General features: G+C 34.9%; 2 protein-coding genes and 1 pseudogene across 2 annotated transcripts; 2 read left to right on the top strand and 1 right to left on the bottom strand.

Annotated features, from left to right (window-relative positions):
* Positions 1-326: 326 nt before the first annotated feature.
* Positions 327-2,746, top strand: LOC144436975 (cystinosin-like; annotated as a pseudogene).
* A 1,732-nt stretch (positions 2,747-4,478) lies between these two features.
* LOC144436713 (large ribosomal subunit protein mL55-like) lies at positions 4,479-6,797 on the bottom strand. The gene is made up of 3 exons (XM_078125565.1): positions 6,604-6,797; positions 5,856-6,078; positions 4,479-4,997 (listed from the first exon to the last, which is right to left on the bottom strand). Exons 1-3 carry the CDS (start codon positions 6,621-6,623, stop codon positions 4,851-4,853), a joined length of 390 nt encoding a protein of 129 aa, XP_077981691.1. The 5' UTR covers positions 6,624-6,797; the 3' UTR covers positions 4,479-4,850.
* Positions 6,798-6,883: 86 nt separating this feature from the next.
* Positions 6,884-18,645, top strand: LOC144436140 (cystinosin-like). The gene is made up of 7 exons (XM_078124840.1): positions 6,884-7,218; positions 8,736-8,851; positions 9,334-9,474; positions 10,508-10,607; positions 13,081-13,200; positions 14,062-14,241; positions 15,036-18,645. Exons 1-7 carry the CDS (start codon positions 7,003-7,005, stop codon positions 15,339-15,341), a joined length of 1,179 nt encoding a protein of 392 aa, XP_077980966.1. The 5' UTR covers positions 6,884-7,002; the 3' UTR covers positions 15,342-18,645.
* The last annotated feature ends 90 nt before the right edge of the window (positions 18,646-18,735 follow it).

Below are 18,735 nucleotides of genomic sequence, written 5' to 3'. Positions count from 1 at the left end.
TGCAAATAACGTTATTTCGACAATAGACATTCCATACGGTGTCAATACTACCGTATATGATGTTACAAAGACGACTTCATATTTATCGTACATAACGCTAAGACCAGCAAATGCTATTTACGTGTACCAAATACATTATCACTTTGTTATTGTAATAATAAAATTTCTACCAAAGATCTTTGAATTGCATATTTTTAGCCTAGATTCCAGGCTTTGTAGTATGTCGTGGTGTTTGTTTTAGGTGCCAGCATGTTGAGGGATTCTCATTACAAAGTAACTGGAAACAAGGACATGTTCAGATATATAGTAGGAGTGATTTGTTCTAAATGTTGTTGTCGGAACAGGAAGAGTACAAAGAGAAGCACCCAGGTGGAGTCAATCCTGTCCAGTTGAATGATGTAGTGTTTACACTGCATTGTTTTATCCTGACTCTAGTGGTTCTTATTCAAATATGTATATACGATGTAAGTAACGTTTTTGCTTATCCTGTATAGTATACTGTAACCAATTTGTATTTCTAATACAACCAAACATCATTTGCTGGCACTTTACACTAGTTCAAGTGAGGGAGATATCAAATCATCCTGAAAATATTTTGGTCAAAATTGTTTTTGTGACCCACCTCATTGCGCTCTCAACGAATTCATGCCCCCCCCCCCCTTTGGGTTTAACTTAGGTAAACACAATGAGCAAAATATTCCATGTCACTTTCACCCCAGCACAATTTCCAAGAGCACCTCGCCCACCCTTCGCACCCTGACATGTTTTCGTGCCCTCTGCCGTAAATTCTTAAAAACGTTACAAAACGAACTTAATCTTTTTACATTTCATCTGCAGAGAGGAGGTCAGAGAGTATCAAGATTTTGCATAGTAATGTTGATAGTATCCGGAGTTCTTGCAGTCATCGGAGTGGTATTAACTGTAACAACTGATCTCTTAGACTGGTTTCAGTATCTCTTATATTTATCATACATAAAATTAGTTGTTACGTTGAGATACATTCCACAGGTAAGCAACCCTTGACTGGATATCCTAAAGCAAATGTTATTCTGACAGGTGTTTGATTAGTAACATATGCTACTTTTATTTGCTAGTCCGTAAGCACGAGTGTTGCATGATACAAATGGAAATTAAATGATATGTGATTACTTTTTACATCAACATTTTTTTCAATAAGTCGGGGGTTTTCGGATTTCAATGTCTCGGGTTAAACTATTTTATATCATAAACATAGAAAACTCTACATTTGGAAATATGTCTACTGGCCTTGAACAAAATACTACTCAGACAATATAAAATCTTTGCACCAAATCAAAAATTTAAAAAAGTTTTTTTCTCGTTTGGTTAATACATATGTGCATTCATTTGAGAAAGATTCATTCAAATATTTGAAGTGGAGGAAACAAAAGATACAACGAACATCATGATATCTGAAGCAAAACGTCGTCTGGCTCTACAAAAATCTTATCAACATTGCCACATTTATTCGTCTGGCCAGATAAATATCCAGAAACATTACTAATATATTATGGTCTTGCTCAAAAAAATCTTATTAACATTTCCACATATTATCGTCTGATATGAAAGAAATTGATTCAGAAGTACAAATTGTTTCACAAATATCAGAATGAATGCACCAACGTTAGGGCTATCTTCACTTGTTGTCCTTGTACGTGTAACTATGGTAACTCACCATGTACCAAGGTTAAGATGTCTGTCTCACCAGACCATTTGAGAAGCAAGTTTTATGATTTTCTTTGTATTAATTTACGTATATATTATTTTCGTACATGTAGATGTACTTAAATCATAAAAGGAAGAGCACTGAAGGATGGAGCATCGGAACAATCCTATGGGATATTGCAGGTGGTCTGTTAAGTCTCGTGCAAATGTTTCTTATATCTTTTAATTACGGTAAGTGTCATTACTTGGAGATTAATGATATTTACAATTATTTGATGCTATTTTATTAAAAATCATTATCGTTCTAAGATCAGATATCCGGTAACTGCTGTGCAGTTGCAGTTTCTATATTGGTGCCATGACTCTTTTTTTTTAGCTCAGCTGTCAGCGACAGGGTTAGGTAGATTGTTCTAATCGTCCGTCATGTGTCCGCCTACTTTTCCCATTTTCATCTTCTTCTCTGAAACAAGACTTAGGATTGCTTTGATATTTGGTATACATGTATATAGAGAGAAGTCTAGTCAGACATGTTCATGCCAAGTTGATACAAGTAGTTTTCTTTTTTAAGCAGATTGTTTAGTATTTTAGGTCAACAGTGATATTTTCAACTTCTTCTCAGAAAACCAGGTCGTATTGTATTGCTTGGACGTTTGACGAGCTCGAGATTTTTCTAGGTGGGTGGGGACGGGGGTGTCTGTTCAAATTTGCTCATGCCAAGTTGATATGTGTCACTTTTGATTGGTCAGATAGCTTTGATATTTGGTGTGTATGTGCCTTGGAAGAGTCTACTCAGATTTGATCATGCCAATCATCATAATACTCAACCATCACGCCAACACATCTTGCTTTCATTTTCAGATGACTGGGGTTCTATTCTTGGGGATCCAACAAAGTTTGGTCTGGGTTTATTAACTCTTATCTTTGACCTTGTGTTATCATACAACATTATATCATGTTCAGAGGCAACTCTACAAATCAGAAGAAACCAGAATCATCCATAGATCGAACAGAATTTACATTACTAGAAAAAGGCGAAAATAATGAATATCCAGCAAAAGTTTAGAATGTATGTTTTAGTCTTTTATTATGTCTTAAACACCGAAGAATATGATTTTTATGAAACCACATCCATTGTTTTGTCTTCTACCAAATTCACCTTACGGTGTTCGCATATTTAATATTCCCAGGTTAAATGCTACACTTATTCCAAATTTTATGTTGACATGAAATATTCTGTATTTTAAACCTGTTTGGCATATCAGTACTTAATTTAGCTTTGATATTTCTCAATGTAATGCATATGACAGCTGCTTGATGATGATGATGATGATGATGATGATGATAGGCTCGGTTCGTTTTATTTACTTCATTTCACGTCTACTGCACTGTGCTTGTCAAGTCTCTTTCGTATACATATTACTTGCCTTCCCCTTTTACCAAAATCTTATCACAGGAAGAAACCGACATCGGACATATGAGTACGGTGATTAAAACACAATTACACTGTGTGAATAAAATGAAGTTATCTTCTTTAAACTCAGATTTTAATTAGCTTAATTAACTTATTAAATTGATAACATTTACATGTATTTCAAAAGGACATTTCGTTAGTTTTTAATGCTTTATGCATGCTTCTAACATTCAAGTGTGTCAGTTTTAGCCAGGATCTCTTTTTAAATTTGCTTAACTTGACAGGCATTTTGCCGCATTTAAGCTATTTTTCCATGTCTATGCGACGCTGTCTGTATGAATGTGACACTTTCATCTCTTCGATCATCATAAATCAATGTAAGATGCGAGATCTTATAATTTTATACTTAATAGTGATTATGAAATATGCATTGTCAATGCAAATGTAATTCTTAATTCAATTGTATTTATAAATTGCAAATAAATGTTTTTCAGATAATGATATTCACCTTGAATAAATGTATATGTTGACCGACCACCTTAATGACATATTTTACTGCAGTATGTGCTGCATGTTATAAAATTAATATAATTTTGAGACAATTTGTATAGAAACATGCAGAATAGGTATAAATACTGTACATCATACATGCATAATACATAAATATGCTATACATACATACATACATACATACATACATACATACATACGATTTCATGACATTTGTTGCAAACTAGGAAGATTTACTATTGGTATGCACACACACGCACACATTTACACTCACACAGAGTATTCAAAAAGGTTTGCCTGGAATTTTATGACATTGCTGCAACCAGGAGGGAGATTTACACAAACACACAATTTACAACAGACCTGTTTTAACTATCAAATAGACATAATATGCATATCTTGATGAGTTTTTGCTACAAAATATCACAATGGAATCTTTTCCATTGAGCCATTCAGTTGCCATGGTAGCCATGAACTGTGATGTTATAACAACATTATCTGTGACTAATAGCCCACTGTAGTACATCCTTGACAATGTTGATGAGAGGTCAGCGAAAATTTGGGATTCGCTTTCAAGAAATGTTTTGACTCTGTGTGTAGCAATTTAATTACTAAGTATGAACCCAGAGTCCATGAACATTCATTCTCGCACCACTGTTCTTGCTATTAGTATCAATGTCACCTGCACTGGTACTCACAGTCAGAGTCCCTATATATATATATATATATATATATATATATATATATATATATATATGTGATAGATGAACTGTACATAATGTATGATCAAGGCTAATAATTGAACTAAAGCATATCATGATTTGATGATAAAGGTAGATATTTATTCATAGCTGTTGGTACAATCGACCAGTTTGTACATTCGATGTAAAACAACAATGAAGTTAGACAGACATAAAATACCAATCTATAAAACAGTGCGTTCAGCAAACCCTTGAAAAGACAACCTTCACTATGTAGAGAATGTTCCTATTTTGTATACACAGGTAAGGCTTTAGTTACATAGTAGCACTGTGTATTATCAATTCAAGGTCTCTACCTGCTTTAAATTGTGTACAGTTTTCAATGATGTGTTATTCCTAACTGCGAGGGCTTACTTTCAACAGCACAAAAAGTCTGATTTGCTTATTAGACTATATAGTTCAAACATTCAATTATGTGTAATTCCTAACTGTGAGGGCATACTTTCAACAGCACACAAAGTCTGATTTACCAATAGTTCAATCATTCATTTCTTTTTCCATAGATGACTATACTCCTGTACGTCAAAATCATCTTCTACATCTTCCTCAAATACCATTTTCTTCTTTGGTTGAAATTTAGTGAGCCTTGCTTTCCTTTCTTCTGCTGTCAGCGTATTTAAATCTATGGGGAGCTGAAATAAAAGAGATATAACTTTCAGACCATTTACAAAAAACAACTGAATGCGTATGTGTATGTACCATAAACTGAAAGAATTAATTAGCCACTGTGAGCACTATTTAAATAACTGTCCACAAATTCAAAGGTCATTTCATAGGTATGTCAGGATGAAGTGCATTTCATTTAGTGAAAAAAACAATGTACTACACTGCAATTACTATACAGGCTCTTACTTGTCAATATTCCTGATCAATACATGCAGGGGTGAACAAATCATTTTGAGAACTGGTGGTCCCCGGACCAGTACCTTAAAAAATCTAGTGGTCCTGCTGAAAGAATTAGTGGTCCAAGGTCCCACTAATGTGAAACATTAAATTTTACCTATGACTCTGTATATTCAGATGACTTTTTAACATAGTTATTAAAAGTAAGGTACTGGTCCGACGGACCAGACAAGGTAAAATTTGTGTGGTCTGCCCCAAAAAATCACTAGTCCTGGACCCAGGACCAGTGAATTTGTTCACCCCTGACATGAATAGTCAAATTAGTTTATTTGCATGACATCTGAGTTCTCTGGGGGTGGGGTGGAGTCTGTGCTAGGTCTCATCTACTATCTCATCTACTACAAGGAGCTAGTGCAGGCACAGCACCAACGATGTGGATATTTTAACTCACAGATTGCAAACTGTTTTTTTTTTATCCTGAACTTGCCCATAATGATGAATGAAAGAGCTACATTCTGAGTTTCAAGTTTTAGTCACTTCCAAACCTAAACTTCACAAATGTAAAGGCGTGAATTAAGACCATGTCAATAATTAAGATGCACGTTACAACCACACTGACACCATTTCATATGGTAATATTAAGTTACCTTTAAGATTTTCCTTGGTTCAGCATATTTAATATCAACTGTTGATCCATCTGGATTGACAAGAATACAAGGATACATGCGAGGATAAATTCTGCGATTTGTCTTGGCAATAATATTCCTACTATGAGAAGAATGTCTCACATGGACTTGTTGACTAGCACATAGCAATCTTGTTTCTTGAAGTCGACAACATTTGCATACATCTTGAATCAAGATTGATGCCCTATGGAAAAAAAAAAGATTTGCAAAATTGATAAAACATTATATATTTTACTCTCACTTATACTTGAACATCTCTGGTGGTGGGGGGATATCAGATTACCGATTAGATTAGATTAGATTAGATTAGATTAGATATAACTTTATTACAACCGTATAGAAAATTGACAATTCCATTTGGGTGCATAAGTGTAATAATAATATTAAAGAACACTACAATGAAATAGGTTAATGTTATAAGTATATAGGTAAAACAATTTCTTGATTAAATATTTTGAAATGGGTTTAGACACCAATTTTATCACCCATGATCTACCGGCTTGTGGAATCATGGTGGACTGTTTAAATTATAGTATTTATAAATTATACTACACGTAATACAAGTTACAAGGGGGAAGGCGAAAATCAATAGCAAAAATCCTCTAACAACTGGATTCTAGGTTATATAGTAGAGACTTCAAAAGTCAAATATAACGTATCTCCATCGAGTCTTTGAGACGAATCATAAAATATAAATAGTGACACTCACCTTCCCACGACTCCGGCCATGTTCAAGTTTACGACACTTGGTACCCTTTTACGGGATACAGTCAACGCGATTTCAAAACAATATATTTTGGGTTCTTAAGCAATAAATAATATTCAGAAATACTGAAAATGTCTCAAATATACTTAGAAATCTTACTAGGCGTACCGCATTAACAGTATGAGCGTTAGGCCAGTACGATACACGCGTTTTGATGTTGACCTACAATGACCCGGGTCACTTGCTTTGACCATGCGCAAATAATTCTTGAGTCACCTGACTATTCGTCAGGTTGTCTGCTGTGTCACTCGGCGAAGGAATATTGGGGGAGTCTTCGTCTATGAACAATTTAGTTCGTTTGTAATGACAATTCAGCTATATACTCGTCCTTAGTTGTTTAAAATGTGGATCGAAGCTTTCGTAATCCTTCAGTTGTGCCTCTCAGCGCATCAACAACAAACTCAGGTAACGTTGAGTGTGTCGCCGACAACATTGTTAATCGAGTTGGGGAAAAGTGGCAAATTCAACATAACAGTGGACAATGATAAGAAATTAACGGAAGCTGCTGTTATCTATTCCAAAAGTAATTTGCCATGGGTGGCAAACGTCACAGAAGAGGTAAGAACTCAGTATCTCGTAACAAATTTATATGAAAGTGTTTCTGAAAAATAATTTGATATGAAGATTTTCTTTTCGTTTCACATTTTCTGTCAAGTCGAGCCAACGAAAGTGAGTGTACATGATGTATCTCTTTGTTTCCTTTGATCTTTCACTTCTATTCTCGATGAGTATATAAATTTTGGTATTAATGAAAAATTGAATGGCTTAAAATGTATGACATGTTTCTTTTTCACTTCAGGTACAATTTGTTCATACAAAAATATCAATACCGCAGAAATTATAATTTACCATACAGAATCTACACTATAAATAGCAGGTGATGTGAAAAATGATGAAATTTAACAATGACAATTGAATGTAAACAGACTAGTTTTACAACAACATGCCTGTGTGATATTGTGTTCTCACTATCACACATTGTTATACATGGAATACAGGTCAAGGTAGATCTCATTGTGATGACCTAATTAGCATGATGATGTAGCATTTTTTTCACAGACTGATATGTATAAGACATTGTAGACAATATTGTCAAAACAAGTGATTATAATAAATACTTTATGATACAACATTTTTCCACAGTTTCCACCTTAGTTTTAGTATATACAGTGGTTTGGATTAATCCATCACCTTTGAAATACATCATAAAAAAATCAAAACATTTTGTTTTTGACATTTAATTATTACAAGTGTATGTTGTGACTTCAAGGGCTGGCAGTCATTTTCCACAAATGCTATATTTGTTTCCACTCTCACTGACCATTCAACATGAAGGGGCAAAAACGGGAAGCTGAAACTGAAGCACGTTTTGTTCAACGTTTGCTGATGATACAATTATTTAGAGATAACTTTTAGAAAAAGCAAATGCTAAAATGTGGAGTCATGATGGGTGAATGGTTAGCGTGACCGGCTTGGAATCTACAGGTTGTAGGTTCGAGCCCTGTCGCTGCCTGCTGTTTGTTTCTGAGTGGCTAAAGTCCTTGGGCAAGATTTGAACCACGACTGTGCCTTAGTCAACCCAGCTGTATAATTGGGGACCTGGTAGGATGTAGGTTGCCATGTGAAGGCTTTAATCCTATGCGCTGAAATGGCTGCAATGGATTGTATGCTCCCCGGGGAGTTGAGGAAGACTAAAAGGGCCGTTGTGCCGTTCTGATCCGAGCCAGGGGTAATAATTGTAAATTGTAAAGCGCTTTGAGCACGGTGTGGGAAAGCGCTATATAAGAACCCAACATTATTATTATTAAAATGACTACATTCAGTATTGCAATTTTCTGTACAGTCCTACTATATTTAGCACTACCTGTGTGTCCTTGCTATGTAACCATATACACTAGTTACAGTGATTCTGTTAAAGACAGTAAAATCTACCTGCATTTCCAAGATGTGTTTCCCATGGACTTCAGTGATTTTATCAAGGGTAGTTCACTAGTACTAAGTACATAATATCCACCAAAATTAATTCTGAATATGAAATGTAATTGACAGCAGTCATTGTTTACTTCATATTGTAGTATGTGACATTACCAGCCAATGAGAGTGGAGCAACAACTGAAATGAACATTGCGACTTACCATGCAGGACATTGTATAATAGACTTCAATGCCACACCACACAAGTTGTTTGCAAAGTAAGTAGATATCTTAACTCCAAGAGCAGTCAGGAATTACTTTTTTTTAAATGATTTTGTTTTGTTTATTTCATCATACTTGCATGATTAAATTGTGATCAAACACATTCATCATCATGTAAATTTAGAATATGTTGATAAATAATCAAATCGTCCAGGTCATTGGTTCATACTGTTTACACACAGACATCAAATTAGTGTACACGGCAGAATTAATGATAAGCAGGCAGGTTATTCAGATGATCAGATGGATTGAACTGTTTTCTGTAAAAATTTTGAAATATAACAAAGTTCCAACCTCTGGGGTTGTAATTATTTGTCAAACTGTCCTAAGTCACACTGGAAGTAGGATCAAGAAATGTTTGAATTCCACTACACACATACAATGTACCTTGTATTTATAGATATTATAGATAGAACAGAAAACCTTTACAATATCTATTAGAAAACAACCATGTTTTTATTGTCATTCAATCCTACAGTGACAGTGATGTATTTTTAAATGTTGAAGTGGTACACCTAGAATGGCTAAACATAGTTATTGCTGTTGTTGGATGGATGTACTTTGTGGCATGGTCTGTATCCTTCTATCCACAAGTTGTACTCAACTTTAGGAGGAAAAGGTGAGTGGCATAAAATGGAAAAAAGTCAGGCTAGTTAAGCCAACTCTAACCATTGACAAGATGATGTAGTAAAGCCCAGAATTAGATCTATAAGTGGGTCCCTTTTAATTTCATGTAAGATCTTAAAAGTGATGGAGCAGTTGGACAGTTAAACAAGACAGAAGGGTGTGTGTGTGTGTGTGCGTGCGTGCGTGTGCGTGCATGCGTGCGTGCATGTGTGTGTGTCTGTCTGTGTCTGTCTGTCAGTGTGTGCCTGTGTCTGTCTGTCTGTCTGTGTCTGTGTCTGTGCACACGTGTGCCTGTGTGTGTGTGTTTGTGTGTGTATGTGTGTGTGTGTGTGTGTTTGCGCTGGTGTGCCTGTGTGTGTGTGTGTGTGTGTGTGTGTGTGTGTGTGTGTGTGTGTGTGTGTGTGTGTGTGTGTGTGTGTGTGTGTGCTTCTCCCAATATCTGTTATATAGATACTTCCTTTCTAGTATTATTATCAGGTTTAAAGCACTATCTTTTAATCTCACATTCTCACATATCGGTAATAGTACTGCTGTTTTCTTATCAATGATTAAATAGGGTATAGTTCTTGAGTCCAGGATGAACTTGCCCATAGCTCTGCCAGACAACTGTTTTTCTCACCCAAGTTTTACCTAAATAAATCTGACGTTGGCTTTTTAAAACAAAAATACATAGTCTTTTCACAGAACTGCAACCGATAAGTTTATACTACCAAATATGTTCATACTAGAGTCACCCAGAATCTGTATGTATGGTTTCCACCAATTTCTCTGGTCAATACTTGTGGAGATCCAGCCGCTACAGTAATGTGGTAGACAAGATTTTACCACAACGAAACTCCAAGGCAGTGCTTAAACATATGAAAGTAGCCATTCATGTTGTTGTATATAAATAAGACTTTATATTCTTAGTATTGGGTTCTCAATATTACCCATGCCATGAATGTCTTGCATATCCATGTACATGTACATGTATGTTAGAAAAGCCACAGATACTTACCAACTTGTTTCTCCTATTATCTCCTTAGTGTGGTGGGTTTGAACTTTGACTTCCTGTCTTACAATCTGACTGGATTCATTGCCTATGGAATGTACAATATTGGAATGTATTGGATTCCAGAAATTATGGTAAGTTGTTAAAATACTTCCCAGTCTATACCTATAGACCAAATTGCAACAAATGTCATTCCAAGGTATATCATATTTCATAGCATGGTTCACATTATCTAGTTGTGTATCTGTGTTGAAAACCTTTGTGCAAAATTTAATTTTTAATACTGTCCTGATAATCCAGGGTAAAAGTTTGATTTTTATAAAAGCGGCAAATTCAAGGTGCAAATCCAGGTGTATATTTTGATTTTACAGCGATTTTTAAGCCAGATGCACAGTTTAATTGTATTGCTATATATATAAAATGAATGACTGCATTTTGATAATGAACACTCTGTAGGTGTATGTGGTCAGTGTCATACCATGAGTGTCGAGATAAACCTTTTTGAAAATTGAAACGCTCATGTTTACCTCATGACTCAGCCTGTAACTTTATTTCTGTATGTTCTTCCCTAAAATAGGAAATGCAAATGTAGAAATAGCTCACTTCATCTTCTTTAGAACATGACAGCATGTATCATATGCATGTACATGTGTACACTATCTCGCAACAAAACAGAAATTAAATATTGCTAGAGAAAAAATAGAACATTTTGATTTTGAGAGAGTTGGATTGTATTTCTCTTCAAAGGGTATTGTAGTACTTGTATATGATATTGATTTATCACAAGATTTAGTTCTAAAAAATTTCCCAGCAAATTTTTGTGTGTAAAGGTACAGTGTACATATTAGTTTGTGATTTATCAAGCATGAGGGTACTGCATCACTGTCATCAGTAAATTATCGAAGTGATTGCTAAGATTTGTTGTAAATAACAAGTCTTTTTTAATCTTCTCTGCTGTAACTTACGAAGTGGCTGTCTCCTTACTTTGTAGTTTGTTTGAAAATTGGAAAATATGCCAAACTAAATATTAGATAACATTACACACGTAGAAAAATGTATACATAGTTGAAAGAAATATCTTACTGAAAAAAAGTAACACTGTACATGTATATACCCCAGTAATGTTATGTTTTTCTGTAATTTTGATCACAGAGTATACTTTCTTGTTACACAGTAGTTAATTCCACTAAATACTGTGAACAGATTAATCGACAGAATCATAGTTTTGAATGGCATAGGAAGTTAATATATGTATTTACCATCCGCCATACTTTCATATCCCATTTCTGTGTTCATAAGGTCAAAGGTCACTACTTTATGATATGATGTATGATTCTTCTTATTGTTGGAACATATTAAAATCAGATGACATGCATGGAGGAAAATTATCATACATTTAGTTTGAGAAATATTGTCATTTTGATAAAGTATATGGTATCATAATCATAAAATTGTAATGTTTGTGTATCATTTACTATATCAATTATTTCTATGAAAAAATCTAGAGTAAATAGATTTTATAGTGTAATATTAACAAACAGAAGAATTTTGAAGTCATATACATGTATATACCAGCATTATATGAACTTGAATTACACAATTTGAGCGTGTTAATTATGTACACTCGCTCATTCATGATGATATACACTTTTTACCTGGCGTTATTCGGGCACTAGTAGATGTATATTACCACAAAGTCTGTTTATACAACAACTCTTTTCCGAGGCTGGAAAGCAGGGAAATAGTTGCTACATAAGAGCATGAGGGTTAATATGATGTCGACTAGTGCCCGAATAAGGCCAGGCAATAAGTGTTTTATAACATACATTGTATGACTTTCTCAGGCATGTATTCTTTCCATAATCAAAATAAATCACTGGTTGGACTCCCATGCTACTGTTATAGTGCCCTAGGGAAAAAGAAAATGAATGTTGCCCTCTGTATGCAAATTGAGGTCACTATGGGTTCATAGTCCAAACCATGTGACATGATCTAAGCCAATCACTGAAGGCTGTATGACAATGATGGATTATAGATGTTTATATTGTGGATAATAACAAAATAGCGTGTTCCCCAATTCTATGGTACATGTACATGTAGGTTATTAATCTTTAATGTCTTTGGATGCCAAAATGATAAGATAAAATTGAATTTCTAAAACAAAACTTGACAAAAGTGAGAATACATTCACTTTAGACTTTGATGTATACTTCGATATTATTCCCCAAAATATTTCTTAATTCAGCCAAGGAAAATAAGAGTGACCTAAGGGGCCCTTGTTAGTACTCTAGCGACTCGTAGTGACAACCCTTAGGTCACGAGTATTTTCCGGCTGATTGAAGACAAATATTGGAAAATAATACAATTATAGCATCGCCAGTAATATAAAAAAAAAATCAGGGAAACTAATGGCAATTTTGAGCGTTTAACTCATATTTTGAACACAGCAGAACCAATGGCATAGACACGCGGTGTCGTGACATATTTGTGCATTGTTGTGATGTAGAACGACCAGAGTATATATTCCATGTTTTTTGTTGAACCTGGCTCATGCATGGTATAATGTTCATCAAATGTAACATCTATTTTTGTATTTGTATTTTACAGGTGGAATACAAATCAGACCATCCCCGTGGTGTCAACCCAGTACAACTGAATGATGTGATATTTACACTGCATGCTGTTGTCATCACAGCATTCACTATCTTTCAGTGTTTGATTTATGAGGTAGGTAATATGTACTCGGGTCTGTGTTTTCTAGTCGGCAGCAACTAGTAGGAATACCTATGTCTCCAGGACAGGGAAGACTGCAGTATATTCAACCCACACTGTGTTAGTAGTGTTACAGTGAAAAGCAGTCAAGCTGTATTAAGAAAATTGACTGAACAGTACAGGATGACAAAATTTGCAGTTACAAATCACATCATTGTTATTTGTGCAGACTCTATCATACAATTTGGCCACAATTACCGCTTCCCCAATAAAGGTCACTTGAACACCTTTACATAAAATCCAAAAATATCACAGTGAGGAAGACAATTTCTGATGCTCTAATACCCCCCTAGCTATTCCCCAATATATCTCAAACCCTGTCTGTGTGCCTGTACTGTAGTGAGTAGTCACATATTGAACATCGGATGGATGTGTGACAATAGTTGGAAGAGCCTACTGTTGAACATAATCCAGGCACAAACAGTTATCAAGCAGAAGTGTGAATAGCCTTACATTGTAATTTCAAATGGGCAATGATAGGAATATATCAATTTTTAAAATTCCAGAATGAAGGGATTTGGGGCATACATTTGTGAGGACAAAAGTTACAATGTACTCAACACTCATGGTTACTATGATATTGACAACTAAAGAGAATTTGCTGAATAATGGTTTTAGAAGATCAACACAGATCATAAGACCTTATCAAAAGTGACTCGAATACAAAACATGTATGGCTGAATACACTATGAGCAATATACCACCAGATGTACATATCATACATCATAACTTATTTAATCTATATTCATACAGCATGATGGACTATGTGTTTTCAAAAGTGTCTTTTGTAATTTTAACCATGAATCTTTCCTACAGCGTGGTGGTCAACGTGTCTCCAAAGTGTGTATTGCAATTCTAAGTATATCCTGGGCCTTTGCAATCATTACATTGATCATAACAGCAGCCAGCAGTGGTTCAATCATCAGCTGGTTAAATTATCTACTCTATTTGTCCTACATCAAACTAGGAGTTACACTGATAAAATATATACCACAGGTAAGTTTACACCCCTACATGCAAAATGGTATGTTCCAGTGACCTTTGACCTGACACTTATGTTCCATAAAATAATGTCTTGGCATTCTTTGTGTTTGTCATTACAAAGAGATTGTGGTAAAAATGATGTCATCATATTATGTTTTCCAATACACTCCTGCAAATGGTTGAACACGTGTCAAGTGCAGAAGGGCGTAACAAAAATGATGTTATAAAACACATTCATAATTTTTTATGACAAATAATAGCCTGTTTATATCACTGTTGAGATACATCTTCTGCTTGTCATACATCCTAGCCCTCATGCTCTCTGTTTTCTTGACTACATTTTGAAATGGCTAATGTAGCCACACCCCCAAAGGTCGATATCAAAAACAGGTATGTTAAATTTACATAATCATATGTAAATAACATGTAAATTATCATATGTCCACTACATGTGCAAGACGATGTATTGCCTATACTTAGCAATGCATATATATTTGCATAATTTGCTCATGAAAAATGATGGTCCGACGAGTTGTCATGATTAAAGGACTGCATGCTGTCAGCGACCATGCTACTGGACGAAAACATTTCAAATCGTTATTATCTGATTTGACAATGTAATCAGACAAGCGAAGATTATGGGGCTAACAATGTATCTCAACAGCACCATAAACAGGCTAGACAAATAATCGATATATACTAAATATATTCTATGCTTCAAACTAGAATACTGCCTTTCAGTCGAATCTACACAGAGAGGAAACATCATGATTTACGAATTATTTCTCATTTGTATTTCATATCAGGCATACATGAACTATCGACGTAAGAGTACAGAAGGTTGGAGTATTGGGAACATCTTGTTGGACTTCACCGGTGGTTCTCTCAGCTTAGTTCAAATGTTTCTCATTTCCTACAACTACAATGACTGGAGATCTATTTTTGGAGATCCAACCAAATTTGGACTAGGAGTGTTTTCTATTCTGTTTGATATCTTGTTTATTGTCCAACATTACGTGCTATACAGGGGTAATGAACCCATTAGTATTAATGCCAATGGAGAAACCGATAAGTTGTTAAAGAAAGGATCAAGAGTATATGCCAGTTTATAGATTATAATGCAATCATTTTCAGGGCATGATTTGTATTATATGCCCAATACACTTGATATAGTTCTGTCTTGTATATGCCAATATATAGAAACAGTTTTGTCATTTTCAAGGCATTTGTGTCATGTGCAACACACTATAAACATGTAAATGTTCTGTGTTGTGTCAGACTATTAGAGGCTTGTCACATAGGATGTACCCCATTAAATAAATACCTTCAATTGTATTACAACATTTGTAAAAAAAAATATTTAAAAAATATGGTACTGGTAGTTTGTAAGTTGTAAATTTAAACCCCTCTTGAAGGAAATTGCCTGAATATTCAAAGAAGCAGCTCTGAATTTTGCAAGTGGTTCCTTTAGAAAATAAGAAATATTTAGGAATCAGACACCTGCACTTTGTCATACAATTCACTTCAATATGTGCCATATTTCAATATGATTGAAAATTATTCATTCACAGCTTGCTAAACTTGGGCATCATTGCTGAAACAGTCTTTGTCACATGATATATCTTTATCACAACAATTCCAGACCACTATAATGGTCTGAGCTATGATATGGGTAGACAAGGACTACTCCCCTTATTTGAGTATACGTCCATGATGTGCCGCCCTCTGGGGTGCGTGTGCTAGCCCTTTGGTCTAAAATGGGGTCTGTTTTTTTGAGCTGAAGAGTCTAAAACGGGGTCCACTTTGCATTATTTTTTTATTTTCCTGTTGTCCATTGTCCTTTACCAAATCATAACTGCCATTAATTATCCCAAGATGTTGCCGCCTAAGGAAAATGTATTTAGGTCTAAACTTTCATCTTTTAAAAACCTGTAATGGTCTAAAATGGGGTATTGCTTTTTGGTCAAAGTGGGTCTAAAATGGGGCTGGGGGGTTTCCAGCATTGGCCACACACCCCTACCAGAGCTGGCCACTGGTACCACCCCATGGGTATTTATAACGTCTCAGTGTCTTTACTGCAATCTTATATCAATAGTTTCATTAAAACACCAGTCTGAGACTGACATTTCTCTTCATATACCAATTTTCTATAGGCTAGAGACCACATGTAGTCGTTGACTTTCAAATCTGGCAATCATACCAATGTCTGTGATGACCAGATTTTGTACACACAAAAGTTTAGCTAGACATCCCACAGAGAAGTTAGCAGCAGCGCATGTCAGTTGTAATCCATTAGACATTGACAGGCACTTGTAATTGGTTATTTTGTTCACATGATTTACTTGTTAATATTCAGTTAGTACAATTGTGGTGTTCTTGTTTTAATGCAAGTCACATATAGATGCAATAACATCATCAAATTTTATTTTATTGCACCAATTACATGAAGTGAATTTAAATATTGCTTTTGGTGTAGTCGTTTAAAATTCAGAAAAATGTGCTAAAAATCAGATAATTCTAGTCGTTGGTGTGATAGCTAGATTCTAAAGCCAGCGACTAGTCTCTAGTCTAATTTTAATTTTGCCAAAAATTGAAACCTTGCCATGTGCCGTTATAGAAATTGTTGACAGAAGGATTGAGCTATGCAGTACGACTGCACAAAGCACTAATATTGAACAATTACTAAATATAGTATATTATTCTGTATGTCATCTTGAGAAAATAGTCTATAGCTACAAGTTTGTCTTTTTTATAGATATTCAAAGACTTAATAAAACCACTATTTACATTGCCATATTATTCTTGTAAATGCAGCAGACCTTTCTATCAATAGCGCCCTCTAGTGGTATAGTATACACTATCAAAATTGGTGACAAACAAATCATGCAGGTCAAATCTGTTGAAATACTACAAATTGTTTTTAAGCCATACTAATTTACATACAGGTACAAAAAAAATGAAATGTTAACTTCTTTATAAAGATGTACAGATTGTTTTGCTGTACATAAGGATATTGCATGTCAAGCAACATTACTGGGACAAGCCATTAGCCAAGCAAGTGGGCTTGTTATCAAAGAGTACCAATATTTACACATGTGATGATGGGCTCTTACATAACACAAGTAAACAGCTGTAAAACCTCTATTCGGCCGTCTACATGGACTGCAATTGAGGCAAACCTTATCTCCGTCTTATATCAGTTGTTATCAATTTATTAGGCTATTATAAGTAACGCTACAAACAGCTTTAGAGATGCAAACAACTTTTATGACACCCAGGTTTGTTGCACTTGGACCGCTAATGGCTTGTGAATGTCATGAACAGGTCACCACTTTCAAAAAAAAAGTTAAAAGCAAAATACACTAGAGGGTGCTATGTATTTGAAATTGTTATGAACACAATATTATTATTATACCATTTTGAGGCTGATATTTTGTTTGTTAAATTTTTGCAATGGCAGTTATTTTTCACACTTCAGGATAATGAAGGGAAAAAAATGATGGTATCATATATCTCATTAAGGCCTAAAAAAAATTGTTTGGTTCCAGTTACCCAACTCCACCTACTTTTTCACTGCCGACCCTAAATTTTTTATGAATTTGAGAATTTTTTAAATAAAATTGCAAATATTGTGAAGTCTCGCAAGAAATTGTGGAAGCGGAAATTGACATCAACTTGGAAAGACAATATAAAATTGTTTTTCCAATCTGTAATAGCCGTACATCTGATGAGAAGAAACCAATTACACAAAAGACCATATGGAAAACAACGGAAAACATAACTACCTGAACTAGAAACTCACATATGAAAGAAAATGTATTTAAAAAATAAAATAAAAAATCTACCTTCTCCACCTATTCTAAAATTGAGTGTAATCGGAACCATACAATTGTTTTATTAGGCCTAAATTCTTAGTGCTTGGGACAAGGCTTGACCCAAACAACTCTAAAAAGTGATGCATTTGAATAATGTGAATGAAAATGTGCAATGCTGTCAATACATTTTCTCGATACTGCAAATGAGGGATCTTATTATCTTGTATGGTGTTGATATTTTCATATATTAGTCTAGCTTTTAGACCCTGAGACTATTCTGCCGAGTGTAAAAATGTCCGAAGGTTGCATAGGGCTGAGGCACTCTCATATACACTAGTTGTTAATTTGTGTCCAGACAAAGGCAAGTCAGCGCTTTCTTGGCTATATTTGGCAACCTTCCAAAGTGCAGATCAGAGGTCTCGCAAAACAAAGACAAAAAATTTGATAATGAAAAATTTAAAATTCACGTTTCTGCATATTTGCACATTGCATCTAAAGCACACTCTCTGTGGTGTGTCCTAGACATAGTGAAATTGCTCACAGCAAATCACAGAAATGACATCACATGCATTCCTCTGAATAAAATGATGGTCCCTTGTCATTCCAGCATTATGTCTTCTGTATTTTATGATGTTGAACAATATTTGAAATATGATACATTTGGTGATAAGCAGAGTGTCATTACTGGAAA

This window comes from Glandiceps talaboti, chromosome 6 (genome assembly GCF_964340395.1).
Source record: "Glandiceps talaboti chromosome 6, keGlaTala1.1, whole genome shotgun sequence".
Lineage (NCBI taxonomy): Eukaryota > Metazoa > Hemichordata > Enteropneusta > Spengelidae > Glandiceps > Glandiceps talaboti.
This window is presented reverse-complemented; position numbering and strand designations above follow the sequence as displayed.

Bases quoted from the DNA above. Each gene is read 5' to 3' on its own strand.
- LOC144436713 (XM_078125565.1), bottom strand. From the start codon at position 6,623: ATGGCCGGAGTCGTGGGAAG. The intron at 6,079-6,603 runs GTGAGTGTCACT...TTTTTTCCATAG, and splicing joins ATGGCCGGAGTCGTGGGAAG to GGCATCAATCTTGATTCAAG. The intron at 4,998-5,855 runs GTAACTTAATAT...CTTTTATTTCAG, and splicing joins AACCAAGGAAAATCTTAAAG to CTCCCCATAGATTTAAATAC.
- LOC144436140 (XM_078124840.1), top strand. From the start codon at position 7,003: ATGTGGATCGAAGCTTTCGTAATCCTTCAGTTGTGCCTCTCAGCGCAT. The intron at 8,852-9,333 runs GTAAGTAGATAT...TCAATCCTACAG, and splicing joins CCACACAAGTTGTTTGCAAA to TGACAGTGATGTATTTTTAA. The intron at 9,475-10,507 runs GTGAGTGGCATA...TTATCTCCTTAG, and splicing joins CTCAACTTTAGGAGGAAAAG to TGTGGTGGGTTTGAACTTTG.